The sequence below is a fragment of the Anomalospiza imberbis genome, chromosome 22 (genome assembly GCF_031753505.1).
Source record: "Anomalospiza imberbis isolate Cuckoo-Finch-1a 21T00152 chromosome 22, ASM3175350v1, whole genome shotgun sequence".
Classification (NCBI taxonomy): Eukaryota; Metazoa; Chordata; class Aves; order Passeriformes; family Viduidae; genus Anomalospiza; species Anomalospiza imberbis.
The window spans coordinates 3,173,633-3,201,481 of NC_089702.1; the positions used below are offsets into that span (position 1 = coordinate 3,173,633).

Below are 27,849 nucleotides of genomic sequence, written 5' to 3' on the forward strand. Positions count from 1 at the left end.
TTAGAGACAACCACGTGCAAACTCCGTCTCTCAGCCTAAACTTTCTTTTCTCAGCTCTAGAGTTTCTTCCCTTCCTTTCTGAAATCTGGGCAGTCTGGAAGGGCGAGGAGCAGCCACCTGGATTTTGGCTTATCTCTAATTTTCTCTCTTCTCCCCTTTTACTCAGTAACTTTGCTCCAGAAGGAAACAATTTTTTCAAGGTAGCTCTGTGCATTTTATTTCAGGTGCTCATTAATCATCCTGTGACATAGTCTAATGTTGATCTTTTCTTTCTCTAGCCCTGGCTTATGTTCAGTGACTTTCCAGTAGTCTCCATGGATGCTGTGGAGCTTTGCTTGGAGCTCCATGGCAATTCAGATGTGACCTGGAATGTAATGGCCATAGGAATGCTCTGCTCCGTGGTTGCTGTGCTGCATCCTGCAGCTCAGCAGTTCCCAAAGCACACGGGGCTTTTGGAATTTGGTCTTTGTTACTACAGCTCTGGACTTCGGGAGTGCTGTCTTCCATGGAGAACTTGCCTTTGTCCTTGCTGGCAGTTCTGTGTTGGTTTCAACCCCCTGGAAGCTCTGACGTAAAATCTCTGTATTCCACTGTGATTTTACAGTGAAAATTTCCTCCAGGCTGCTTCTCCTCTGGCCTGTTTTCTCTGTGTACACCTGGGAGGTGCTCAGGGATAGGCCTGGATGGTGTTCTCCTCCTTCCCTTCAATCCACACATTATTTGCTAACCCTTTGGAAGGGTGAGGGTGCAGTGGTGGGAGGTGTCAGTTCACTGATACGACTCTTGAGTTGTGGCACTGGGTAAGTGTCCAGCCCTGAGCAGGGAGAAGCCATTGGGAGCTGCAGAGCTATCCTAAGAGTTTTCTTCCCAGCAGAACCTCTCTGTGTAAGTGGCTGGCTGCTTCTGAGTTGAGAAATCCAGCAGTTACACTTCCCTGATTTATGGGAGCAACTTCAGAGCACTTTGTGCTGCTTCCCTAAACTTTCAGAGCTACTTTCTAAGGACATCTCTGACTAAATGCTGGACCCCAAACCAGATGAGTTCCAAAGGTTACTCACTGTTTACATTCAGCTTGTACCCAACTCTCTGAACCTCTGGCTTGATAACTTACTCCTCTCTCTTTCCTGGGCAGATAACTCACTGACTGTGTGAGGTATTCCAGCCCCTTTGGAAAACACCTGCCTGCAGTGACTGTAGCAAAGGGACAGAGGGAATTTCACCTGTTTTCCATGTGTCAGGTGAAGTTTAAGTTGTAATTCATGTGTTAGCTTTGTTTTGTGGAGCTCCCAGGCTGCAAGGTGAGACTGGAGGGGGGGGACTCATGGTCAGGTGTGTCCAGGAGACAGAGGGGGGGCTCAGGGCACATCTGAGGGAGAGGGTGGGCAGAGCCTTCCTCACCCTGATGTGCTGCAGATGAGTGTGAAAGGAGGCAGCTGACTTTGGGCAGTGGCTGATTCCTTCTGTGCTTCCTGTGGAGGGGCAAGAACATTTTTTGGGAGAGAAATCCTCTTTAAGTGGCACACTCAGACAGGGAACACCTGACCACGGCTTGTGTTCCTCAGGTTTTTCTGGGACACTCCATTATTTCCACTGATTGACAATATGGGGTGGGTTTTTTTTGTGCATTTTGTGTTTTCTTTCATCTCCATGTCCAAAACACATTGTTAGGGAACTGCACCCATGTGCTGTGCTGATTGGAGAAAATCCAGAGTGTTTGCATTTCCAGTGGCTGTGGAAAACAACTCCCTTCCCATCGAGGAGGAAACGAGGATGATTTGGTCAGTAGGGAAAATAGCAGATGTTCTTTGCCATTCTGTGTGGGGAATGTTGTCACTGCAGCTAAAACAAGGAGATGGAATTCCAGAGTCCCTCCGCTCGCTGGAGGTGGGATGTGCTGTGTGCTCATGTGTAGTGAGGTGTGAATGTGCACATGTTGGGTCCTTGCTGTGGTGAAAGGTTGCTGGGCATTCAAAAATAAGAATTAAAGTTTGTTTCCTGAGAAATTGGAGCAGTCAGGCTTCCCAGATAGTATTTTCTGCTTTATCCTTAACTCTGCGTTGTTAGAGCAGGTAAAATACTGGAGTATTTGTAGGTGATTTGGGGTGGATGATGTGGAATTATGTGGATGATGGGGCTCTGCAGGTCACCTCTGCTGACACCTGTTAACCATGGCCATCTCAGCATGGAAGGTTCCAGCATTCCCTTCATCCCAATCTTCTGATTGTGTGACTTAAACAAATCTCACAGTGCTTTTTAATTTGGATTTTTAGGTGAAGCCATCGTTTCTTTGTTAATTCACAGCTGTCGTGGTTGGTATCTTTTATTTCTGTTTTCCAGTTCTGGAGGGACAGCAGGGTGGGTTTTAATCCCAGAGCACTTTTATCCAGAAGGAGGGAGGAATGTGAGGCTGAATTTTCCCTCATCCATCCTGGATAACCTTGACAAAGCAAGTAAGGTGTGGAATGTTACACCAAGGCTTAACAAATTAAGGGGTAAAGGTGTAAAAGTGCTATTAAATGGCTACAGTTAAAGCCACAAAAAAACATTCTAGAGGTTAGAAATGGTTTTCTTCCGAAAGCAAAACCTGCCTGTGCATATTCTGCACTTTATTGCCTGTTTTTTTTTTGAGCTATGCAGTGATAAAAGGCCCCTCAGCAGGTGCTGGGTCAGAATTTTGGGGGCTGTTGATGCTCTGAGGATGGGAGGTGAGGTGGTTTTGGTGGAGCTGGGAGAGCAGGAAGGCTTCTGGATGTGGAGCCTTTTTCAGGTCTCACAAAGGAGCTGTGAACTCCAGCCTGGAAAATGAGCTTGGAAACAGCAGTTATTTGTGTGGGAACTCTAGGGAATTACTGTTAGTGAAGAGAGGAAGGGTGAGTGCTGCCTGTGGAGTGAAGAGGACTGGGAGGCAATGGGTGGATTTATTCCTGGTGGAACAGAGGAGTGTGGATGTTTGCTGCTGGAAGGTCAGGGAGGAAGTGCAGCACTTTCCCACCTTCACCTGTCCTGGTCCAGGCAGGTGTCCCTGGTGGCTGTTTCTAAATTAGCACCATTAAATAAGGTAAAATTGGACTTTTGGAGATGTTCACTTTGGATCTGGTGAGTGATCTGGTTTGACTGCTCTGCATCCAGCTGGATTAAATTCTGGTGAGGGTGTGGAGTCCCTGGCACAGGTTATCCAGAGAAGCTGTGGCTGCTCCTGGATCCCTGGCAGTGCCCAAGGCCAGGTTGGACAGGGCTTGGAGTACTCTGGGACAGTGGGAGGTGTCCCTGCCATGGCAGGGGTGGCACTGGATGAGCTTTGAGGTCTCTTCCAACCCAAACCCTTCCATGATTCCATGAATTGCAGTAATTCTTGGGGATTAATCATGGGGCAGGATGGAAGGCAGGGAGCAGGAGAAGGGGCACTGCAGCATCTTGAGCAATCCACCCTGGATGAATTGCAGTAGGGAACGTTAACCCCAAAACTTTGTGGTTGCAGTCGGTGACATCCTACAGGATTCATTAGGAATGTTTTCCATAGCCTGCAAATGTCTTGGAGCTGCTGAAAAGGTAACTGCTCTCCCAGCTCATGGTGCCAGGCGAACTGCAGCCCAGATTGTCAGTTCACTGAGCAGAAACCTTGGAAAAAGAGCTGATCCCGAGGCAGCATTCCCATGGCAGAACAGTGTGTTGAGGAGGGCAACAGCTGTGTGACTGCAGACCCTGGTTTTTTCTCCTTCTGGTTGTATATTTATTTTGCAAGTCTGAAGGTAGGGACTTACCTACAGCCCTGGTGTTCTTTGACCACTGTCAGCATGAGGCTTGGGCTTGTACTTCCAAGTGGGAGAGAGGAATGCTGATCCTTGGAGTAGGGAGGGAACCCCACACCCCGTGGGGACACCCTTCATCTCCCACACTCACAGCTGCTCCTCCTGCAAGGTGCTGCTGGTGTTGGGACAGGAACTTCCTGTTGTCTCGCTTCTCCAGTTTATTTTCCAAATGTTTATTGTCTTGGGATAATACTAATTGGTGGTGTTAATTATGTTCTGAGTATGGTTACAAGGGAGCCAGTGTCACCTATGTTTGAACTGCTGCTATTAAGTCTGTTTTATAACTGCTGTGGGACTGTTTGGAGGGAATTCTGTGTTTTCCAAATTAGATGTGTCCTGAGTGGAGTGTCATGTCTGTTACAGTATTTGAACTCAGAATTTTTGGAGTGTCATGTCTGTTACAGTATTTGAACTCAGAATTTTTGGTTGTCCTGTTGGCATCAGAGCCCACCTCACCATTAAAGCCTCCTGCCTCACCCTGCCCAATCCTCCTTCCTCCTGGAGTGGAGGAAACAGTTCTGGCTTACCAGGAATTTGATATGGGCACTGGAAGGACCAGTTTCCACTTCCATTTTGGTGTTTATCTGGTATCCCCACCAGTTTCCCCTCTCTCCTGAGGGTGAGCCCTGATGGTGTGAGGTGTTTCCTGCCTTGCTTCTCTCCCAGCACAGATTTTCTGTGATTTATTTCTGCATACACACCTGATTTAGAGCCCATTCTTTGTACAGAAAGACCTTGAGCAATAGAGTTAAAATTCCTGGGGTTTATTTTTCCTTCTTCCAAATCACACTATGCAAATTTGAGTTCTGATGGCAGTAAAAGAACCAGGGGGGTAAAACGAGCTTGAAGTGCCCGATTTCCTGGGGCAGCATTCCCATGAGGGCAGTCGTGTTTTATCCATGGTTTCCTTTAAAGCTGGACATAATTCCTGTGAAATATTCCTAAACTGCCAGCTCATCCTCTCGACTGGAGTCTCCTGTTGGGTGTGTGAGCTGTGAGCTCCTCTTTCCCTTGGGGCTTGTCCAGCCTCGATCCTTCCCTTCTCCTCCCAGTGTGACGGCGGGTCTGGCACAGGAAGGGTGGGTGATGATGATGGTATGGAACTGCTCCTGATTGACTCAGAAACTCCTTTCAGTAGCTTCAGCCTCTCCTGACAGGTGTAGTGGCCTCTCTGAGCTGACCAATAACACGTTCAGCTGTTGGTGAGCGGCTCAGAGGGTGAGAAAAGCTCCGTTTCATTCTCTCCCCAGGAAATCCGTGAAGTCCCGGAGCCGCAGTCCTGGCTACTCAAGACACTCATCTCACAGCAAAAAGCAGAGGTCTGGCTCCCGCAGTCGCCATTCCAGCATCTCCCCAACCAGGCTCCCTCTGAACTCCAGCCTCGGAGCAGAGCTCAGCAGGAAGAAGAAGGAGCGAGCGGCCGCGGCAGCCGCTGCAGCCAAGGTGGACGGGAAGGAGGCGAAAGGCTCCCCTGTTTTCCTAGCTAGGAAGGAGAACAGCTTGGCTGAACTAAAGGAGGCTGGGACGGAGTCTAAAAAGGTCACCAAAACTGTTAAATCTGAGAAAGCTCCGGACACGGACTCGGTTAATTTACTGTACACGAACGCAGAGCCTAAAGCCCCTGCGGAGACAACGAAATCCAAGGCAGAGGAGAACTCGGAGAGGAAACATCCTGTTCCACTTAGGGATTCCAAACCCACGGGAACAAAAGACTCGAAGCCTGTAGCAGTGGTAGAGGACCTGGTATCTCCAAAGGAGACAGACACAACAGAGAAGGAGATTCCACCCCCCCTCCCCACCATCAAATCCCCTCCTCCACCTCTGCCGACCACCACCCCTCCGCCTCCCACGCCGCCGCTGCCGCCGCTGCCTCCGTCACCCGCTGTCCCGCCTTTGCCTCCAGCCCCAGTGACTCCTGTTCAGGTCCCTCCTTCAGCCCCAACGTCTTTGCCATCTTCTTCCCACCCAAGGACGTCTACTTTATCCTCTCAGGTGAACTCCCAGTCCTCTGTCCAGGTGGCTACAAAAACCCAAGTGTCTGTGACGGCTGCTATCCCACACCTGAAAACTTCCACCTTGCCTCCGCTTCCGCTCCCCCCTATTTTAGTTGGGGAAGATGACTTGGATAGGTAAGGTCACACCAGAGCATCCCCTTTGCATTTAAGAGCAAAGCCTTGAATAAAGAGGGGTTTTTTTGGGTTGGTTTTACAGTTATGAGCTTATCCTGCAGAGTACAACTGTGGTGCTGGTTTAAAGGAGTTATCCCAGGTGTTGGCCCTGCCAGGTTTGTGTGGAGAGTTTTATGATCTTGTGCAGGTTGTTGCCTCTTATCTCTGTGGGAAACAAGAGGTTTGGCTGCTGCTTTAGTGCTGCTTGGTGAAGGTTTCGCATCACTCTCTGCCTATGTTTATTACAGGGATGGAACGTGGATCTGGGGTTTTGCCTCTGGCTGTTGGAGCTGTTTGCACACTCACTTTAAAATTACTTTTTTGTTTGTTTGTTTGCTTAGTTCTTTAGAATTAGTCAAGGAACAGGAAAAAGCTTAACAATTCTTTAAAAAATTCTTAAGAACACAAACTAGAGCTTTTTCTGTTCCAGGTTCACCAGCCACACAGGCCATGCCCACGTGTAAAAACCAGCATTGGTTTAACATGAGTATTGTCTTAATTCTTGAGTAATCAATGCAAGCAATTTATTGCTTTGAGAAGTAGGTATTGTTTGTTTGAAAAGTTTAAAAATGAGTGAAACTGCACCTGCTTCAACTTTATTTCCTGATCATTTCTGATCAAAACATGCAGCATTCTTGGCTCTGTCCTGTGCTTGTAGCTCTGGCTGGGCTGGGGGTGGTTGTGACTTCTGTGATGAACTTATCTGAAAACCCCACTCAGGGGGTTTCTCTTGGTGGGAAGAAAGGAACAGAATGTCCAGAATGCCGTGGAGAAGAGGAAAAAAAACCAAATAGTTGTTTTTTTCAGTCCTTTTCGAGCTGTTAGTATGTTGCAGTGCTGTTAACTTAAGGTCATCAGTGATACTTTTTTTTCCTTAACTTGAGTTTCTTAGCCTGTAGTTCCTAAAACCACCTGCATCCTCTCAGTCATCACTAAAGATGTGCTGGGATTGGGGAGTAAAGCACATTTTTAGTGACCAGTGTGATATCCCACAGTTCTGACTCGATACAGTCACCCTGTGGTGGACTGTTACATATTCTGAATAATTGAATTTATTCTCATGGATGATTCTGGTATTGATGGCAAGCAGGGAAATGTTCTCACTGCCTCCAACCTAAAAACGAGGCTGGTGTGTTTGTTGCCCTCCCTGTGTGATGTTGTTCAACAAATATTACTGGTTTTAAATGTCAGGAGCTTTGAGCTGCCTGCTGATTTTCCCAACTCAAATGCCAGGCAAAGCAAATCCTGTTGCAGTGTTCCCTCCTTTCCAATCCCAGAAGTTGTCCTGCAAATTTCTATTTTATTTTTTTAACCACTCACACCTAGAGCTCTGTTTTTTTACCACCCAGGTGTGGCTTAGCTCTGTAAAACTGTTTTATCCCTGACCTCAGGGCTGGGGTGATGAGGGTGATGCTGGGGCTCAGTAAATGCCTCTGTGTGACTTTTTCCCAATAAAAAGATGGGAAATCCCACTTGTTTTGCTGAGTCTGGTGGCAGTTCCATGTGGCCCTGACTGTGCAGAATCTCACCCTTCACCAGTGGCCTTCGTTTTTATGAGCAAAACTCTGAGCTGGACTTTTGTCCTTGCTGAGCCTGGGGAATGTTCCAGCCCCAAGCCCGTGGCAAATACAGGGTTGGAAATTGGGTTTTGAAGTGCCCAAGGACAGAACAAACTTTGTCAAGTGGACACTCTAACCTCTCCAGAATTACCACCTCCTGTAGTGCTTTTAGGCCTGGGTGGCTCACCAGGAGAGGAGCAAAAGCTGCTTAGGAGGAATTGGTACAAATTTAGTCCTGGTTTGATGCAGAGCTTGTGCAGCTTCCTGGGAATACAGCACTCACCTGGCTGCTGCCATTCCTGCTGGTTTTGGGGTGCCATTCCTGCTGGTTCAGAGGAGAGGAAGGAATGAGCTCCAAGGAGCTTTTGTTGTGTTCTTGGTGTTCACTCTTGGTCTTTTCTCTGCTTGGGCAGTTCTGAAGGCTCTGTTTGACTTCCTCCCTCTGTTGACCAGCCCAGGTGTCCTGGGGGAACTGAGCTTAGAGGAACCAAGTGCTGATAAGCAGATAGAGAACTGAACAGATAAAAGGCAAGAAAATGGGAATTTTTGGTAATTGTGAACTGGTAATTGGTAATTTGGAACCTGAGCACTGCAGGTTCACTCTCCAGACACATCTTCACCCTTCCCACCGTGGTCTTAGAAAGAAGTTGTTTCTAATTCTAGCCAAAGGCTGAATCTTTGTGGTTTAGTGGTGAATGTGGCAGTGTTCATGGTTGGACTTGATCTTTTCCAGCCTTAACAATTTCTTGGATATTTGAACACGATTATTCTGCTCCTAAGGATTTTGCTGTCAATGGGAGGAGAGTTTCAGCCCATCTACCTCTCCCATTTCTGGTGGTTTTTTGTCTTCCTTAAGTAGATTTCACAAGAGATTGTCGTGCAGGTTTTTAGGCAGTGTCGAATAAAATAATTGGGAAAATGACCTACTTCCATCAGTTCATTTATTCCAAAGTGTTAGACCTGATGGTTCAAACACCAAATCTGCTTCCTGCCCTAAAAACAGTCCTGGGAAGAATCTCTGGATCTCTTAATTTTCTCCTTTTCCTGGTGAAGCAGAGATTTGCATGGAAAATTTGTGACTACTCAAACCTAGGAGTTCTCCTTGCTGAATACATGAAAGAGAAAGTAGGTTCTGCTCCTGCAGCTCCTGCCAGCCTAAACCAAACTCCTGGTAATTGGTAATTGGATTTAAAAAAACAACTTTCAGTTCCTCAGCAGCATTTGGAAGTTAAAGCCACGTTTCAGTCCTTGCTAAGAGGTTAAAAGTTTCTTGTGGAGGAAGGTTTAGCTCTGGGTCTGTATTTATAGTGGTCCTCACCAAGTCAAACACTTAATTTCATGGTGATAAATGGAGTAAATAGAGGAAGTAAAGGTCAGAAAGTGGGTGCTGGCTGATGCCCTGAGCTGCCTCACAGGAAACTCCGAATTACTGGTACTGCTTAGTGCAAATTGAGCAAGTTCTAGTGCAGACCTGTGTGTTCACTTCATGACGTGTTCCACTCTGACACTTTTCTCTCCTGGTATATAAGTATTGTAAATTTAAGCTGGTTTATTTTATATTTGAGTGTGCTAATGTTGACACTTAAGCCTCACATTGTCAACCAGAGCTGTTGTCCTGCAGTAGCTTTTTGTTTGTTTGTTTAACCGACTGTTGAGTCTGACTTTTGTGTTGTATTAACTTTTCGGAGTTTAGTCCAAAAGAGATTCTTCCTCCAAAACCTGTGAAGAAAGACAGAGAGCAGAGACCACGACACTTACTCACGGACCTCCCGCTCCCCCCAGAGCTCCCTGGGGGGGACCCATCTCCTCCTGACTCCCCAGAACCAAAGGCAGCCACACCACCTCAGCAACCCTTCAAAAAGAGACCAAAGTAAGGCTGACTTCTTTTTTTTTTTTTCCTTTTTTTTTTTTTTTAAATCTTTGAGTCTCTTAAGTCCCCCAACTGGTTTGAGAGCTTTTTATTGGGGGAAGTGAGATGGGAGAGAAAACAAGTTCCTATTTCTGTATCATTCAGTAGAGTGACTGTTTCCTGTAGGTTGTTTCACATTTGGACCCTCAGATAAAGGCAGCTTGCCCCATTTATTTGAGAATTAATGGTAGAAGTTGCTGGAGTGTGTCATGTCCAATCTTCAGCCACATCTACCCCAAAAGCTCTTTTCTCTTTGATTTAGCTGGAAGAAACCTCTGGATGAAGCATCTCTGTATAAAGCCCTTGTTGCTTTCAAAAGTTGCTTGTTCCAAATTGGAGCTTTGGATTCTTCATGCACTTCATGGTTGAAGTGTTGGCCATGGAGCTGCCATGGCACAGGGTGTCCAGAGCAGCTGTGGCTGCCCCTGGATCCCTGGAAGTGCCCAAGGCCAGGCTGGATGGGGTTGGAGCACCCTGGGACAGTGGAAGGTGTCCCTGCCCATGTCTGGATCCTATTTCATGTCGCTTCCAACCCAAACCATTCTGAGATTCCACAATTCCACATTCAATGCATAGAGAACTTCCCCAATAGCAAATTTAAGCAGTTATTGAGGGAGTAAAATTCCCTGATGTTTTGTACAGAGTGTTTTAAATAAAAAATCAAACATCCAACATCCTGCAAGATATCCCAGACATTCGTTTTTTGCCCTGCTGTAGTATGATAATGCCATCCAGGATAATATTTCTGTATTGGGTGTGTTTGGGATTATCCAGCAAAAACACAGTCAAGTGAACATTCCAATTCTTGGAGTGTATTCTGATTTAGGGTAATTTTGGGAGAAATACAAGCATCATATAGCCAGCCCAGGACAGAGTGCAAAGGCAACGTGCCTGAGCTTTGCTGTTGTGTTTTAGGGATTAACCCAGTCGGGCAGGTGGGGTTTTTTTTGTGGGATGGCCCTGAGCTGGAGCCCTCAGGTGCCTCACAGAGCTCTTCCCTCCTGCAGAATCTGTTGTCCTCGCTACGGGGAGAGGAGGCAGACGGAGAGCGACTGGGGCAAGCGCTGCGTGGACAAGTTCGACATCATCGGGATAATCGGAGAAGGGACGTACGGGCAGGTGTACAAAGCCAAGGACAAGGACACAGGTGAGCAGGGCTCCAGGCCAATTCCACTTTGTGGGTGTGCTCAGCTCCCTGCCAGTGCTGCTCCACAGTGACAAATACCTGCAGAGGCACCAGTGGGATAAGCACTTCCACCGGGTGTTTTCCAAGAGGGGCGGAAGAGCAGGCACTCTGGAATGTCGAGTTTAGTGCCCAGGTTCCTGCTCTGCTGGTGAAATCCTGTGCCCTGGGGTGTGGTTTGATGCCTGGTCAGAAGATTGTGGTGGCCACAAGTGTCAGCTGAGCCCCTGCTTTTTAAATTGTCAGATTTTATTGCAGCACAGCTTGGGAAATTCCAGGGTAAACTTCTGTTCCCTCTTTATGGTAGAGCAGTGTTGGATTAAGCCGTTTTCTGACCCAGAGATGGGGCAACTGAGAAGTATTTTTAAAACTTTTATTCTATTTTCAGTCTCATGAGAAGGGTGAGACAATACAGATGTTATAATTTGTGCCATCACAATCAGAATCCCCCTATTTGTTAATTACAGTATACTATAAGCATTTCTTGTCTTATCAGCTTTTGCCACACCATGCTGTAAATGTCTTAAAGCCAATCATCTAAAATGACTCTTCGTGGGTCCTATTACAATGCATCTTTCACAGTCCTATTTCTTCAAAGTATCTAGCCTTTTTTGTAAGGCCTCTACAAATCCATTTCTCAGAGAGCAGGTCAGGAAAAGCACAGGTGCCAGGTGAGAACTCCTAGCAGAGCAACTGAACTAAAATGAACAGGGAGGTCCCTTAGTGGGCATTTTCCATGCTTGGGGCTGCTCCCAGTTTCCCTGGGGGTGCAGGTGAGCAGGCTGTGACCCCGCTGTGCCCTGCAGGTGAGCTGGTGGCTCTGAAGAAGGTGCGCCTGGACAATGAGAAGGAAGGATTCCCCATCACGGCCATCCGCGAGATCAAAATCCTGCGGCAGCTCATCCACCGCAGCGTGGTCAACATGAAGGAGATCGTCACGGACAAACAAGATGCACTGGATTTCAAGAAGGACAAAGGTACAGTTGGCTGCAGGGGTGGTTTTTATTCATCACAGATTTCATTCAGCCTCTTGGTTTAGTGGAAAACGTGGCTCTGGGGTGGATTTGTTTCTTTGCGTTCCTCCTACGGTTCCAGCGAGGTTGGATCTGGCTCTGGCCTCCCCTCAAAGGACAGATTCCAGTTGGAGTGAGTTGATCAAAGGATGATTGCATGCTTGCAGAGTCACAGGACAGCAGTCTTTAAAAAAAAAAAAGTTTTTACAGGGTCACTTTTAACACTGATTAGTGGCAACAAACTTACTAATAGTGTGAAAAGTTCTTTGTCCTCAGCCACTGGGGAAAAAGAGTTTTAGCATCCCACTGGCTCTTGTTTGGGACTTTCTCTTCCAGGAGAGAGAAGGAAACACAAGTTCAAACCATGCATGGCAGTAGTCCTTCAACAAACTCTCTTGTAAGAAAATAACCAAAGGTAAATGAAGGTAAATGTGGCCAGAACTTCAGAGGAATTTATTTTTAGTGTTATTTCATTTCAGATCTCAGCTTCGTTGGGGCTACTTTGTTGTTTTGGGGCTTTTTTACCCCTTGAGGGAAAAGGCCACCCAGTAAGCCCAAAACAGCAAAGGACTGTTAAAAAAAAACCAACTTCAGCAGAATTGTGCACAATAAAGACTCCTTCAACAATTTAATGCTCCTCTTTTTTCTGTATCTCCTTTTGTTTTCAACCATTTCTCTGTTTATTATCCCAGGTGCCTTTTACCTTGTGTTTGAGTACATGGACCATGACCTAATGGGGCTGCTAGAATCTGGCTTGGTACATTTCTCAGAGGACCATATCAAGTCTTTCATGAAACAGTTAATGGAGGGTCTGGATTACTGTCACAAAAAGAATTTCCTTCATCGAGACATCAAGTGCTCCAACATCTTACTGAACAACAGGTAACCTGGGAGTGGATCCACTTGGAGATCTCTCCAGGCTCTTTTCTCCAGGTTTAGCTGTGAGCACTCAGTGCTGTCCTCACCTTGGGTGTGCTCAGGAGGTGTGACAAGAATCTTGTCCAAATTAGAACCAAATGTCTCAATAGCCACCTAAAAAAATTCTCTGGGCCGTTGGCCTGTTGGGAAGGATTTGTGATACAGATGCCACGGAATTATCGGTGGGGTTTTTTTTTAACTTTGTATTTCTGTGAAGGATTCAGTCAGAACTGGAGAATTAAGCCTGGCATATCCAGCAGTAATTCCTGCACACATGGCTCTGTGAGGCTTTTCTGCTGCATTGGGGGGTTTCCTCACCCTTTAACTGGGCTTTAAGTAGGAGTTGGGTTCTGATGGGTCCCTGACAGCTCAATACAGTCCATAATTCTGTGATTTAAACCAGGGGCTGTTTTTTTGTCTTTCAGTGGGCAGATCAAACTTGCAGATTTTGGGCTCGCCCGACTCTACAGCTCAGAGGAGAGGTGAGGAAGGGGAAAGGATTTACCTGGGTGAGATGAGCTTTCTTTCTTCTTAGTATCCACATAATCCCTCATTTGGAAGTCCTGACAAATTATTTTCAGTGAGATCATCCAGCTCCAGCTGTTGGACAAATACCCTCCTGGCTGATGTTAATAATTTTTCACTAGAAGAGCAGCTCAGAAGGAGCCAGATCTTCTCTGCTTGCCTTTGACCTGCCCTGGAGCAGGTTTTGCTCCAAGATCAGTCACCATTCAGTGATGGCATCCTGCTGAGGGACAGGGATTTTCAGTCTTGGGTACCTACAAGTCCTGATTCATGTAAAATCTATGGTACCTCCTCAGCTGTTCTTAACTCAGAAGTGCAGACACTTGAAACCCCCCCCCCCCTGCTGCCACCAACAGGTGTAAGTGCAGCTGGGAAGTAAAAAGGAGCAGTTTTCAGGGTTTTGTGGCTCTTGGGATGAGTTTTTATTTGTGTTTTTTTGCTTTGCAGCCGTCCCTACACCAACAAAGTCATCACGTTGTGGTACCGACCCCCAGAACTGCTGCTCGGGGAGGAGCGTTACACCCCTGCCATCGACGTGTGGAGCTGTGGGTGAGTCCTGCTGGCCTTCCCTGCCTCTGGAAGCAGCTCCTGAGCACTCCCATGGCAGCTGCTCCTTGATTTGTGCCCATTCCCACAGCTGGATCTGTCCCATCCATGCAGGGTGTTAGGGTGAGACAGGAATACTTCACAGTGCTGTGCTGTGCTGTGAGGGACAGGGGTGTGTCCCCTCATTAAAACCACCTAGAATGAGGTTTTCCTTGGGTTTGAAATGAGAAATGGTAAAGAACAGAATTTTCACTATTTAAAATGCAAACCAACCTGATATTGATGTACCCTTGAGATCAAGGGGGCTGACAGAGCTGTGGAGGGGTGATACATTTGCCCTGTGCTGCTCCCTCCTTCAGTGTGTTTTTTAGAGAATTTTTCCTTACACTCTTTAAGTTACTGATTGCCACTATTTTTTTTTTTTTTCAACTAGAACATTTTTCAGTAGATATTTCAGGTTTCAGGAAGCTTCAGTAGCACAGGAAGCCTGGGGAACAGGAGTCTGGGCAGTTCAGCCACAAAGGTGGAACATTTTTCCAAGTGATTCAGAAGCAGAGACTGAAGGATTCAGCAGTAGAACTGAGGCTGGACTCCCCACAGTGTGCACTTCCCACTGGGATGTTCCCAGCTAAACTCCAGCAGGGTTTATGACACAAAGAGAAGTTGGGAAAACCAGTAATTAATCATAATTACTGACTGTGAGGCCCAGTTGCTGCTCAGTTCCTGTTGCACATGCATGGGGTTATTCCCATTCCAGCCAGGTGCCTGCATCCCCCCAGCCACTTCTGGCACTGATTCCTGGAGGCTGAAGGAGGGGTGTTGAGGGCTGCAGGAGTCAGAGGTGCTGCCTCTCTCTCCTCTTTCCCTCCCCGCTGTACAAGAGCTCTGCGTGCACAAATCCAGCTCCTCTGCTGGCCCTGACAGCCACAGGCAGCTGGGCATGGCTTGGGCCAGCAGAGGGAAGTTGAAAATCTAAACAAAAGCTTAACCTGGAGGAAATGAGAGCTCTGGGCTCTTTTCTCTTGTCACATTGACACATCCTCCTTTCCCTGCAAAGAGTTAATGTGTCAGGGGCTTCCTGCACGAAGCAGCCACTTGCAGGAGGTGATTCCCAGGAGCCCGGGGCTGGGGACTCCGTACACACAGGTCACTTTGTCACTACAAGCCCTGATGCAAATCACTCTCCTCGGGCAAAGCTGCTCCCGAGCACAAACGCTGCCGTGTTCAGATGCTCATCCCCAGGGTTTGCTGTCGTGACCTCTTGCTTTTCCTCCTTCCAGCTGTATCCTCGGGGAACTGTTTACAAAGAAGCCTATTTTTCAAGCCAATCTGGAACTGGCTCAGCTTGAATTAATCAGGTAAAGCTTTGCACACACATGTCTGTGAGGGGAGGTGCTGCAGGAGCTGCTCTTGCACACAGGAAGCGAGTTAGGAGAGCCCTTGTTCTCTAACCTGCCTGGAGAACAGGGCCAGGAATGGCTGGGAATGCAAATGGGAATAGTCAGGTGTCCACACCTACATCAGGTGTCTGGTTACTGATTTATGTGTGCTGTTTGCTGAGTCCAAAAATCACCAATCGGAATTACTTCTCACACTGAAAGTTTTAATCCTGGAAGGGTTTGGGGTGGAAGGGACCTTTAAATCCCATCCTGTGCCACCCCTGCCAGGGCAGGGACACCTTCCCCTATCCCAGGGTGCTCCAACCCCTGTCCAGCCTGGCCTTGGATACCTCCAGGGGTATCAAGTCCACAGCTTCTCTGGACAACCTCTGCCAAAGCCTCACCACCCTTATTGTAAAAATGCTAAAATTGAGTGAGTTTGGAAAGTTTAAAGTAAGAATATTAAGATTTTAAACTTTATAGTAAGAAAAATAAAATGTCGTTGTTTTTGAATGATTTATAAACTCAAGCTCAACATTTTCCTCTTCCTGACACCTCCTTTTTCAACACCTCGTCTGAGCTGTGCCCAGCCCTGGGTTCTCCCTGCAGCATGTTGCTCACAAAGGTGTTTTCCCTGGGGTTGGTGGCTCTGCTCCTCCTGGCTGAACCTCGAGTGCTGTGTCCAGTTCTGGCCCCTCAGTTTAGGAAGGACGTGGAGGGGTTGGAGCATGTCCAGAGGAGGCAACGAGGCTGGTGAGGGGTCTGGAGCACAAACCCTGTGAGGAAAGGCTGGGGGAGCTCAGCCTGGAGAAAAGGAGACTCAGAGGTGACCTCATCACAGCTCCTGAAGGGTGGCTGTGGCCAGCTGGGCTTGGGCTCTTTCTCCAGGCAGCACTGACAGAACCAGAGGACACAGCCTCGAGCTGCACCAAGGGAAATTTAGGTTGGATGTCAGGAAAAAGTTTTTCAGAGAAAGGTGATAAAGTTCTGGAGTGGCTGCCCTGGGGAGGTGGTGGAGTCACTACCCCTGGAGGTGTTTCAGCAAGGCTGGAGGTGGCTCTGGGTGCCAGGGTTTGGCTGAGGTGTTGGGGCTGGGTTGGACCCGATGACCTTGGAGGTCTCTTCCAACCTGGTCATTCTGTTCTGCCCTTTGTACTCACAACATTTCCACGAGGTCATTTCCCCTGGAGTGGTCACCAGTGACCCCAGGACAAGAGGCCACGGCCTCCAGCTGTGCCAGGGGGAGTTTGGGCTGGACATCAGGAAAGAATCCTTCACGGAAAGAGGGAGTGGGCATTGGAATGTGCTGCCAGGGAGGTGGGCACCGGCCCTGGAGGCGTTCAAACAAGGCTGGAGGTGGCACTGGGTGCCAGGGTTTGGTCGAGGTGCTGGGGCTGGCTTGGACTCGATGACCTGGAAGGTCTCTTCCAACCCGGGGATTCTGTGAATTTGGGGGAATTTTGGGAATTCCCAGGGACCGGGGAGGTGGTGGAGTCACCATCCCTGGAGGTGTTTAAACAAGGCTGGAGGTGGCACTGGGTGCCAGGGTTTGGTCGAGGTGCTGGGGCTGGGTTGGACTCGATGATCCTGAAGGTCTCTTCCAACCTGGGGATTCTGTGAAATTGAGGGAATTTTGGGAATTCCCAGGGACCGGGGAGGTGGTGGAGTCACCACCCCTGGAGGTGTTTAAACAAGGCTGGAGGTGGCACTGGGTGCCAGGGTTTGGTCGAGGTGCTGGGGCTGGGTTGGACTCGATGATCTGGAAGGTTTCTTCCAACCTGGGGGTTCAGTGAGTGCTGTGAATTCCACCTGGCTGACTGTGCTTCCCTGCTCCCCAGCCGGCTCTGTGGGAGCCCCTGCCCAGCTGTGTGGCCAGATGTCATCAAGCTGCCCTACTTCAACACTATGAAGCCCAAGAAGCAATACCGGCGGCGCCTGCGCGAGGAGTTCTCCTTGTGAGTCAGGCTGGGCTCCCTGTCCCCTCTCCCAACACCTCATCCACCCCCAGAGAGGTTCCCTGAGGCTGGGGACTGCACTGGGAGCTCTCCTGAAGCGTGGCATCTTCAGGGGGATGTTCTCTGGGGCAGGGTCTGCCTGTGGGATAATCTTGTGGGGGTTGTGGCAGAGGTGCTTCTCATAAATGGCAAAATAGAGAGTGGAAGTATCATGGAATATCCTCAGCTGGAAGGGACCCACAGGGATCATCCAGTGTAGCTCCTGGCCCTGCAGACACCCCAAAAATCCCACCCTGTCCCTGAGAGCGATGTCCAAACGCTCCTCGAGCTCTGGCAGCCTCAGGGCCATGCCCATTCCCTGGGGAGCTGTTCCAGTGCCTGAGCACCCTCTGGGGGGAAAAAATTTCCCAAAATCCCGCCAGAACCTCCCAGGCACAGCTCCAGCCACTCCCCACAGCTGATGGCTGCCCTGCTGGTGCCTTTGAGCCGCTCATCACGAGCGATGAACTCTGGCTGCGTGGATTCCCCTTAGGCCTGAGGTGTCCTTCTGCCACTGAGCTTTTCTACACATTTTCCATGAACTCATCCATGTTTCCCACTCTCCCCACAGCATTCCCTCCTCTGCCCTGGACCTGCTGGACCACATGCTGACGCTGGACCCTGGCAAGCGCTGCACAGCTGAGCAGGCCCTGCACAGTGACTTCCTGAAGGACGTTGACCTCAGCAAAATGGCACCTCCAGAGTAAGTCCCAGCTGCCATCCCCCTCAGTGAGCTTTGGGAAGGAGACATGCTGTTCTTTTCAGTCAAAATTATGATTTCTGGGTTCTGTCAACACTCTGCCCTTGTATTTGGTCATGTGGTTGAGCAAATGGCTTTTCCTGTGCTCTTGGTTTTCTGCCTGATGACAGGCTGGGTTTATAAAGCCCAGTTTAATGTTTGTAAGATGCTCTAAAGCTCTGCTGGAAGATGTGCAGGAGTAGATGTAGCACCGCCCTGTCTCTGCCATGGAGAACTGCTCAGGCCTAATTAAGGCTGTGTGTTAATTGACTGCCAGAGCTGAGCAGTGTCACTCGATTTTTGTCCACTCCAATCAAGCAGATGATAAAACTATGTCTGGTTTGTGTGAAAATGCAGCCACCGCTCTGGAGATCCCTGTTTCCTTCAATGTTTCTCAAGGAAGGGCCATTCCTAAGACTCCCAGAGCTTGGTGCAACCACTGGTTTTGTGTGCCCTGCAGTGAGATCCCAGCACACTCAGGGATCAGATCCCAGTACAAAGTAAATGATTTTTACACTGCCTTTCCTGGCTCTAGGACTGCCCCTTCCTGTGCTGCTCTGGCTGCAGTCAGGGATCATGGAATCCCAGGATGGTGTGGTTGGAAGGGACCTTAAAACTCATCCAGTACCACCCCTGCCATGGGCAGGGACATCTTTCGCTATCCCAGGTTGGTCCAACCTGGCCTTGGACACTTCTCAGCTTCCCTGGGAAATCCATTCCAGCCCTTCAGCACCCTCACAGGGAGGAGTTTCTCCCCAATATCCCTTTCTCCATCTGTAAAAGTGGACCAACATTACATGGATCTACAGAGTTGCATCCTACAAGGGTTTGGGTGGGAAGGGACCTTAAATCCCATCCAGTGCCATCCCTGCCATGGGCAGGAACACCTTCCACCATCCCAGGATGGCTCCAGACCCCATCCATGCTGGCCTTGGCCACTTCCAGGGCTCCAGGGGCAGCCAGAGCTTCTCTGGACAACACCATCTGCGCTAAGGCCTTCCTGTGGGTTTTGCTGATTCCCTTGGTTTCCCTGCCATGTTTCTCTCTCTCTTGCAGCCTCCCCCACTGGCAGGATTGCCACGAGCTGTGGAGCAAGAAGCGCCGGCGGCAGCGGCAGAGCGGGATGGCCGTGGAGGAGCCTCCGGTATCAAAAGTTTCTCGGAAAGAAACTACCTCTGTTACAAGCACAGACACTGTGAAAAACAACAGCAGTCCTGTGCCCCCCCAGCCTGCCCAGCTCAAAGCAGAGCCTGGTGCTGCAGATGCAGTAGGTCAGTGCCCACCTGGGTCTGGAAAAGGCTCCCGGTGTGTTCCCTCCCTGGGTGTGGGAGGTTTGGGTCTGTTTTTAAGCTAGTCTGGTTCTTTCACCTCTAATTCTGCAGAAAGGGCATTCCAGGCTCTTCCTGTCCTCGTTTCTTTTATTCTTTTTTTTTTTTCTCCTCTCTCTGCTGTGAAGACGCAGAAGGTTCTGTCTGGTCTTCAGAAGTCACTGATGAGCTGACTGTGAATTTGTTCTGAGCTGTGTTATTAGTTCTAAAAGAGGCTGAATGATGAAAGGAGTCGTTGAGTCACTTCAGCCAGTGGAGAAACAAATCATAGGAATCATAGGCTGGAAGGTGGAGCCACGTCCAGGGTGTGCAAATGAGCTGAAGTTTGATCTTGTTGATAAATTATATGAAGATTAGGTGTGGGAAGTGTCAGGCTGGTGGACAAAAATGAACATGATTGCATTTTGCTGCAGAGAAGGTCATCCAGACTGGCAGGACCTGGACTTGTGCACTGTTCCAAGCAGTGACCAAACCCCCCCTGTGCCCAGAAAATAGTTGGAGGGGAGGAATGTGGATTTACACAAAGCTGCCCTGATTGTTCTGTAGAAGCCTTACAAAAACCCAGATATGGGCTAAGGCTTCCTTTGTGTCCCATGCTGTGCTGACAAGTAATGAGGAAGACAGTTCTTGCTCCAGGGAATGCACAATCCATGTGTTCAGTGAAACATGGCAGATGGACAAAAGGTGGTGCTTGGATTAACAAACAGCTGGGAAAAGAATGTCCCGTTCTCCATTGCCTACCAGCAAGAGAAGCTCCATTTTAAGCTGCTGAAACCAAACCCTTGCACCCTTATTCCCAAAAAGTTCCAGCGTCACTGTCACTGTGAAGGGACACCCTTGTCACTTGTCATTGGGCTGTGAAGGGAGGTGATGCCACTCCCAGGATGTATTTTAGGATAACCTGGATCCTTGCAGGTCAGGACAGAGTCCTGTGATCCCAGGCCAGCTCCCAGTAAGGAATTGCCTTCTGCTTGACCTAATTCCTTGTACTGTGTCAGGGAACACGCCCTTCCTCCATCCCAAAGAGCAGCTCAGCTCCATCCTGGGAAACCTTCCCGGTGCAGGAGGGAGTGATTTGGGTCTGTGGGGTCCTTGGGAGGGGCCAAGCTGTGATTGCCCTGCTGGGGGCTCGGGGCTTCCATTGCCATCCTCATCCATTTCCCCCCGCCATAGCCTGGTATCCTTGGGATGCCCCCGCTTCCCAAACCCGGGAATGGGGCAGTTTGGCTTGGCTGAGCTGATTGTGTGCTGTGGCTCTGGGGAGGTGTGGGGGCAGTGCAGCAGCAGCTCTGTGGGTGCAGTGTGTGTGCAGTACCACGGGGTGCTGCTGCCGTGCCGCATCCCGAAATCCTCCTCACGGAGCATCCCTGCCTTCCCCCAACCTGGGGACACCGACACAGGGAGGTCAAGTGCTGTGGGATGTGGGGAAGGAGAGTTCCTGGCTATGGGATGTAGGAAAGGGGCATTCAGTGCTACAGGATGTTCAGTGCTGCGGGACATGGAAAAAGGATGGTCCTTGCTGTGGGACATGCAGAAGGAAGGGGTGTTCATTGCTGGGGGATGTGGATCATGGCTCTGGGATGTGGGGAGCAGGTGTTCCTGGCTATGGGATATGGGGAAGGGATGCTGACAGATGTGGAGAAAGGGGTGTTCCTGGCTATGGGATGTGAAGAAGGGGTATTTATTGCTGTGGGATGTAGATCTTGGCTCTGGGACATGGGGAAGCGATGTTCCTGTCTGTGGGACATGGAAAAGGGGTGTTCATTGCTGGGTGATGTGGATCATGGCTGTGGAACGTGGGGAAAAGGTGTTCCTGGCTGTGGAATTAGGATCATGGCTGTGGGATGTGGGTAAAGGCTGTTCCTGGCTGTGGGGTGTGGAGAAGGGCTGTTCATAGCTGTGGGATGTGGATCATGGCTCTGGGATGTGGGGAAGGCTTTTCATAGCTGTGGGATGTGGGGAAGGGCTGTTCATAGCTGTGGGATGTGGATCATGGCTGTTCCTGGCTGTGGGGTCTGGGGAAGGGCTGTTCATAGCTGGGGGATGTGGATCAGGGCTCTGGGATGCGGGGAAGGGCTGTTCATGGCTGTGAGATGTGGATCATGGCTGTTCCTGGCTGTGGGGTGTGGATCATGGCTCTGGGATGCAGGGAAGGCTGTTCATAGCTGTGGGATGTGGATCATGGCTGTTCCTGGCTGTGGGGTCTGGGGAAGGGCTGTTCATAGCTGGGGGATGTGGATCATGGCTCTGGGATGCAGGGAAGGCTGTTCATAGCTGTGGGGTGTGGATCAGGGCTCTGGGATGTGGATCATGGCTGTTCCTGGCTGTGGGGTGTGGGGAAGGGCTGTTCATTACCATGTGCAATACCAGGATCCCAACCCTCACCTCCCCGGTGGTGTTCCCCGTGTGTCCCGCAGGCCTGGGCGACATCACCCAGCAGCTGAACCAGAGCGAGCTGGCCGTGCTCCTGAACCTGCTGCAGAGCCAGACCGACCTGAGCGTGCCGCAGATGGCCCAGCTGCTCAACGTCCACTCCAACCCCGAGATGCAGCAGCAGCTGGAGGCTCTCAACCAGTCCATCACGGCCCTGACCGAGGCCACGGCGCAGCACCACGAGCCCCCGGCGGCGGCGGAGGAAGCCATAGAGGAGCCGCCTGCGGAGGTGCCCGAGGAGCAGCAGACTCCGGAGGCAGCCAGCGCTCAGGGAGACATGCAGAACGTGCTGGCCGTTCTGCTGAGTCAGCTCATGAAGAGCCAGGAGCCTGGGATAACCCTGGAGGAGAGCAACGGGGAGAAGAGCAGCGAGCAGCGGGGGCCCAGGAAAACCCCGACGAGGCATCCCGAGGAGAGCACAGGTAAATAATGAACACACCTGGTGTGAGCAGGGAGAGCATCCCAGCGAGCGCTGCTGGTGGAGCTGCAGCCAGGAATGAGACCTTGGAGTGTCGGGAGAGAGGCAGCGGGGGAGTGGATGGGAGGAGGGAAGGGGGTAGGATGTGGTTGGACATCAGGAGGAAAGACCCTGACCCCCACTCCCTGTGGTAAGTTCTGGACTGCTCAGGAGGTTGAACAGCTGCAAACAGCTCAAACAGGCAAATATTACCCTAAAATCCATGAGTGCTCCACTGTGAGTGGGCCAGTGAAGATGAATTGGAGGTTTTGGGGTTTGCCCAAAAATGCAAGGGAATTTTGGAGGGTCAGTTCTTCCTCAAACCCCCCAGCAATCAGTTTGCACGTCCAGGGAGTTTTTTTGTGCAGGATGCTGCTACACCTATGCATTTTTTCCCAGCTTTTTTTCACCATCCCCTCCCTGCCCTCTTAAATAAATAAATGAATAAATAAATAAATGAACCTGCAGAGATTATTTTAAAGAGCTGAAATAGTGGTGAGTGCTGAAGGGAGGGATAGTGGCAGCTGTGTAGGTAAAACCTGAGCATCCACGAATGCCTGGTTCTACCTGGAGCTGATTTTTGAGCCCTGAAACTCATCAGCTCCTAAAGCTGAACCAAACTGCTGCTTCTTATAGTGAGAGTTTAAAACACCCTGCTTGTGTCAGTGAGCTCTCGGATTTCCTTTCCAAAGGTGAGTGTAAATGTCTCCATGTCTTTTTTTTTTTTTGTTTCTTTTGATTTTTTGAATTTATTAGCAACAGCCTGTGACGACCTCACCAAATTGTAGAAGCGCCTCCTGAGTATGTCTCAGACTCTCCGGGGAGCCTGTTTTGGCCCGATCCCACCTCCTGCAATGTAGCTGAACGTGCTGTGTTCTCGTGCCTTCAACACCCGCCCACCACGAGCCAGTTGTGATCGTGCTTTTTTTTTTTCTTTTTTTTTTTTTCTCCTCCTTTTTTTTTTTTTCCTTTTTTTTTTTCTTTTTTTTTTTGTTGTTGTTGCCCTAGTCCTGGAAGATAACTAGGTTACTTGTAGAGCAGATGGAATTTGATGCCGTTGTTCTCTGTTGATAATTCTTTGGAATGATTTGCTGTCCCCCAGATCAGCTTGGCTTTACAAATTTTACCTGAAGATTGGTTTATTTTTTTTTCTTTTTTTTCGTTGTTGTTTTATTTTTCTGGATTTCAATACAATCTAGTTTTCAAAGTGGACTGATGGATACGGGTGGAGGGGTGGTCCTGGAAGACTACTGGTTTTCACAATAAAGTTTGACCTTTTTAATAACCAGTTTTGCCAATGATTTGAGGATCTGATTCCAACAAGGTGTCCGTGGGCTCTGCCATCGCCAGTAATTCCTTCCCCCGTGGGCGAGGGAGAGGAGGCAGCTCAGGTGTGTCGCTCCAGAGGAGGCAGGGCTGGTTTTGGGAGTGGAGCAGGTGCTGGGAGCAGGTCGTGTCCCCTCCCTGCAGCCATGGCACTGCCTCAGGGGAGGGTCAGCGCTCTGCTCCCTCTCCCACCTCCCAGCCAGGCCCCTCTGTGCTTCCTCGGCCTCACAGGCTGGGATGGAGCAGGGGGGGCTGGGGGTAACAGAGCTTTCTTCTTCCAGGAGGGATTTGGGAGGAAATCAGGGGTGAAGGGGCAGGGGGGAGGAAGGCTTTTCTCGTGCTCAGGACAGTCTGTACGCTCGTGCAAATATTTGGGGGGCAAGCTTGTTTTGGACTCTGTTGGCAAGGTCGGGCAGCAGGGCTGGGGTGGGTGGGAGGGGGCAGGAGCGGGTGCCCCGCTGCCCTCGGGGTGCCGAGGGGGCACTCAGGAGCTGGCACCCGTGTGCTGGGCTCGGGTTTGTGTTTGTCCAATGCAGCACATCCCGGCCACGCTCCGTGAGCCGCCCCTGGAGCCGGAGCCGGGCGCGTCCCTCGGGTACCGGGGGAGATCGGGCTGGCGCGTGGCTCCGCATCTGCCTCCTGCTCGGAATTAGCCTTTGATCCCGGAGCGGGAATTCCCTGCACGGCTGCCCAGGTGTTAGGACAGCTGTTGCCGGCGAGTTGGGTGCGTGGGGCCGGGGCGAAAACGTTAATGAACATTGTTAATGAACGTTGATCTCCCAGCCAGCGTTCAAAATCTCCCTCCGCCTCTTCCCAGAGCATCCCAGAGCGGGCGGCCTCGGCAGGGATTGGTTTGATTTGCTTAGAAATGTCTTTGTGTCTGTTTGAAACGGTGTTTAAAAGAAGTCACCCTTCCACAGCGTGTCCTCCTGGCATTGTCCCACCAGAGAAGAGACCCCCCGAGCCCCCCGGACCGCCGCCGCCTCCTCCCGTGCCCGAAGGGGATCTCTCCGGAGCAGCCCAGGAGTTGAACCCGGCCGTGACGGCTGCGCTGCTCCAGCTCCTTTCCCAGCCGGACCCGGAGCCGCTCGGCCACGCCACGCAGGAGCCGCCGGCCCCGCGAGCCCCGGACTACGGCCGCTCGCACCCCGCCAGGACTTACAGCACCGACAGCTCCGAGGGGGGATTCGGTGCCGAGGAGCTCAATCCGGGCCAGACTCTGCTAGAACCTTCTGCCCAACCCCTGGGGAAAAGCAGGACCTTCTTGGGCTCCGTGAGCCACCTCGGGGAGAGCAGCAGCTACCAGGGCACGGGCTCGGTGCAGTTCCCGGGGGACCAGGACCTGCGCTTTGCCAGAGCCCCCGTCAGCATCCACTCGCTCGGGCAGTCCTTCAGCAAATCCGAGGGGAGCAGCAACAACGCGCTGGTACATCCAGAGGCCAAAATGCAGAGTTACGGCGAGCTGGGGCCGGGAACGGCCGGTTCCAGTGGGGCAGGAACAGGTCACAGCTGGGGTGCCCCAACCCAGGCGCCGTCTTCCTACGGGAAGACATTCCGAGGGCCTGGCCGAGTGCCTCCACGGGGGGGCCGGGGCCGAGGGGTTCCCTACTGAGATTCCTGGGATCCCCCCCCTTGCCTCTCCTCCTTTAGCCACAGGACTTGATTTTTTTTTTTTTTAATTTTAATTTTTTTAAATTTTTTTTTTTTTTTTGGCCAGAGCAAGGTCTCGTCCGCATTTCAGCTGCTGCAGAGCTCCCTGGGCATCCCTCCTTCGCTCGGGAGCTGCCAGAGGGTCCCCACTGGCCTCCCCTGCTTGTTCAGTGACAAAAATAATCCCAACCCCGCAGCAAACTGAGCCAGGAGAGGGGGGGATTGATGGAAAAGCAGGAATGGAAGGAAGAAGGAATTTTAAAAAATCCTGTTTCTGCAAGCTGGGCACTGGAGTTTGCCGATGGGTCAGGGAGGGCTGAGGGGAGGCTGCTTCCCAAAGCGGTTTTATTTCTGTTGTTGTTTTGTTTGTTTGTTTTCCCCATTTCCTTAAGAAAAAAAAAAAAGAACAAATGAAAAGGGGAATTTATCGATGCAGAGGCACCTGGATGGGTTATCCCAGCAGTGGGGACCTGGGATGTGGCACTGGTTGTGTTCAGTTTATCTGACGTTGCTTTCTTTCCGTAAAGCATCTGGTTTTCCCTCTGTTCCAGGGCCAGTCCTGTCCCCCGTGACAGCAGCCTTAGTACACTGATTTTTGGGAAGGGTCTTTGGGTGTTGGATCCCTCCTGCTGTAACTTGGCAGTGGGAATTGTCTTTTATTTTGGGGTGTTTTTGGTTTTTTTCTTTTTTAATTTTTTTTTTAAGAGCCGAGGAGAACACCTCCCTGAAAACCAGGGATTTCTGTTGTTTGTAACTTTCAGAACCCTTCAAGAATTAAAAAAAAGGAAACGAAAATCCCAACATCTGGTGGGATTTGCCACCAGATGGGAGTGATTTGTCCCCGGAATCCTGGGCCAGTGCTGCCCACCCTGCCGAGGTCGTTCGCATCTCAGCCCTTTGAGGTTTTCCAGGTGTTCCTGTGTCATTTCCATGAGCATATTTCTATTTTTGTTGTTGTCAAGGAAGTATTTACGATGGATTTTCTCCTCCCACAGACCCTTGCGCTGTTCATTTCAATGAGACTTAAAAAGAGATGAATAAAACAAAGGTACCTATTTATCAGCTTTTTTTTTTCCCCTGAGTAGGCCTTTCCTATGGAAAACATTTAATTTTAGAGCCGACAGTTCTCGAGTGTTAAAGGGCAGGGGAATTTTGGGGTGGGCTGAGAGACCTTCTTGTTACTAACAGGATTTAATTTCTTTTTTATACAGAGAGATAAATTTAAATAAATGCACCTGAATAGGTGATGCTTCTCCACCTGGGGAGATCCTGCCTTACCCGTGGGAGGAAGGAAGGGAGAGAAATTAAATATATAGATATATTTTTTATTTTTATTTGCTGGTGATATGCAGGGACCGGCAGCTCCCAGCACTGAGGAGCAATGCTGTTTGCAGAATTCCCACTGGAAATTTGTAGGGTTTGGGATTTTTTTTTGTTGTTGTTGTTGGTTTGATGATTTTTTTTTTTAACTTAGTTTATGCCTGATGTGCAGAGAGAAACAAAGAGAAGTTCTGTGAGACACAGAGTGCACTGAACCCAACGAGGGGCTTTAGAGGGGGGGTTAATTTCTCTATTTCCCCTTTTCCTGGCGCCAGCTCCAGGCTGCCATGGAGCTGCTGCTGCTGCTGTTCCTTTTCTTCCCAATCCCATCCTCTTTGGAAGGAAAAGTCTCGTTCCTGTGCTGAATCCTCTTAGGAAGCCGATGCCTATTTATTGTCTCTCCAAACTGGCACATTCCCAGGAAAGCTGCCGGGAACGAGCCGTCCTCCACCTCCCGCTCCTCATGCCGCTGTCGTCCTGGCTTTGGGGCCCCAGTTTGGGGTGGTTAGGGGTCGGTAGTCCCAGTTTAGGGGTCGACAGTCCCAATTCAGGGTGGCCTTTCCCAGCTGGCTCTCCCCAAGTTCCCTCTGGCCCAGCTCCTGTCCCCTGTCCCAGCCCCAGCGAGGGATGGACATTCCAGACATCTGTTCCCTGCTCCGTGGCAGCTGCCAGCTGTCCCCAGGGGCCCTCGGGGCTCCTGTGGAAGGTGATTCTGCCATTCCCTTCTCTCCAGGGAGGGACTCCTTATTCCACTCCCAGTGGCTTTTCCTAACTGGTCCCAGCACGAGCCTTTCCGTCCCTGCCGGGGCCACGGGACCTTGCGGGGCTCTGGGGGGAACCAGCCTGGCCAGGTCCTGGGGGGGCTGTGGGGCCACTCCTGGCTTCCAGCACCTCTTTTTCTTTTATTCCCCCCTCCATCCTTTTATTTTTTTTTTTTAATTTTACCTTTTTTCCGATGCTCTGCACGAGGAAGACAAAAGGATTCGGAGTGTTGGGTGGGATTTGTGCGTTGGGAAGGATTTGAGCTGGTGCAGTTACAGACAAGGGGGTGAGGGCAGCTCCCCCCTCCTTTCCCCTATCCTGGCTCTGGGTTCAATCCCAAACTCTCCCGCTGTAGCAGTTCCCAGCAGAGAAGCCTCTGGGTCAGACTCTTACTGTACCTCTCCCGAGTTTCCTTTGGAGACCGAGCGCGCCTTTTTTCAGTTGTACCTTTGTCTCTGTACAGATATTTTGTAATATATTAAAATTTTTTTCTTTTCAGTTTATAAAAATGGAGAAGTGGAGATTGGAAAATTAAATATTTCCTGTTACTGTATCTTGGTTGCCTTTTGCTCCGTTGCTTCCCGTAGCCTTTGGAATCACACGGTAACTTGTGTTTTCCTTGGAAAGCCTTTTATTCCCTCCTGGTGAGAGGGGTGGGATTTGGCATTGCCAGCCTCTGCAAGCCCCCAGATTCCACTCTCTAATTAAGCTCCAAGCCATCATTAGCCCTGGGTTTCCCCCTGCTCAAAGGGGTGTTGGTGGGAGATGCCCGAGCTGGAGCAGGGGATGGTTTGCTTAAGGTGAGAATAGGAAACCCAGAGCTGACGGGAA

At 50.1% G+C, this 27,849-nt stretch overlaps 1 protein-coding gene across 2 annotated transcripts in view; it reads left to right on the top strand.

The window, feature by feature from the left end:
* CDK12 (cyclin dependent kinase 12) overlaps window positions 1-27,571 on the top strand; it is a 30,197-nt gene extending 2,626 nt beyond the window's left edge. Inside the window, exons 2-14 of one of the 2 annotated variants that reach the window (XM_068212127.1) lie at window positions 5,060-5,938; window positions 9,230-9,406; window positions 10,453-10,592; window positions 11,435-11,605; window positions 12,334-12,523; window positions 12,985-13,041; window positions 13,532-13,633; window positions 14,911-14,988; window positions 16,848-16,964; window positions 17,575-17,706; window positions 18,799-19,013; window positions 21,488-21,925; window positions 24,207-27,571. In XM_068212127.1, the coding sequence (XP_068068228.1) occupies window positions 5,060-5,938; window positions 9,230-9,406; window positions 10,453-10,592; window positions 11,435-11,605; window positions 12,334-12,523; window positions 12,985-13,041; window positions 13,532-13,633; window positions 14,911-14,988; window positions 16,848-16,964; window positions 17,575-17,706; window positions 18,799-19,013; window positions 21,488-21,925; window positions 24,207-24,898 (3,388 nt within the window). In that variant the 3' untranslated portion in view covers window positions 24,899-27,571. Of the gene's footprint in view, window positions 1-5,059; window positions 5,939-9,229; window positions 9,407-10,452; window positions 10,593-11,434; window positions 11,606-12,333; window positions 12,524-12,984; window positions 13,042-13,531; window positions 13,634-14,910; window positions 14,989-16,847; window positions 16,965-17,574; window positions 17,707-18,798; window positions 19,014-21,487; window positions 21,926-22,716; window positions 23,246-24,206 lie in introns of those variants that run through there. The other variant, XM_068212128.1, reaches the window with a different exon arrangement.
* Window positions 27,572-27,849: the final 278 nt, after the last annotated feature.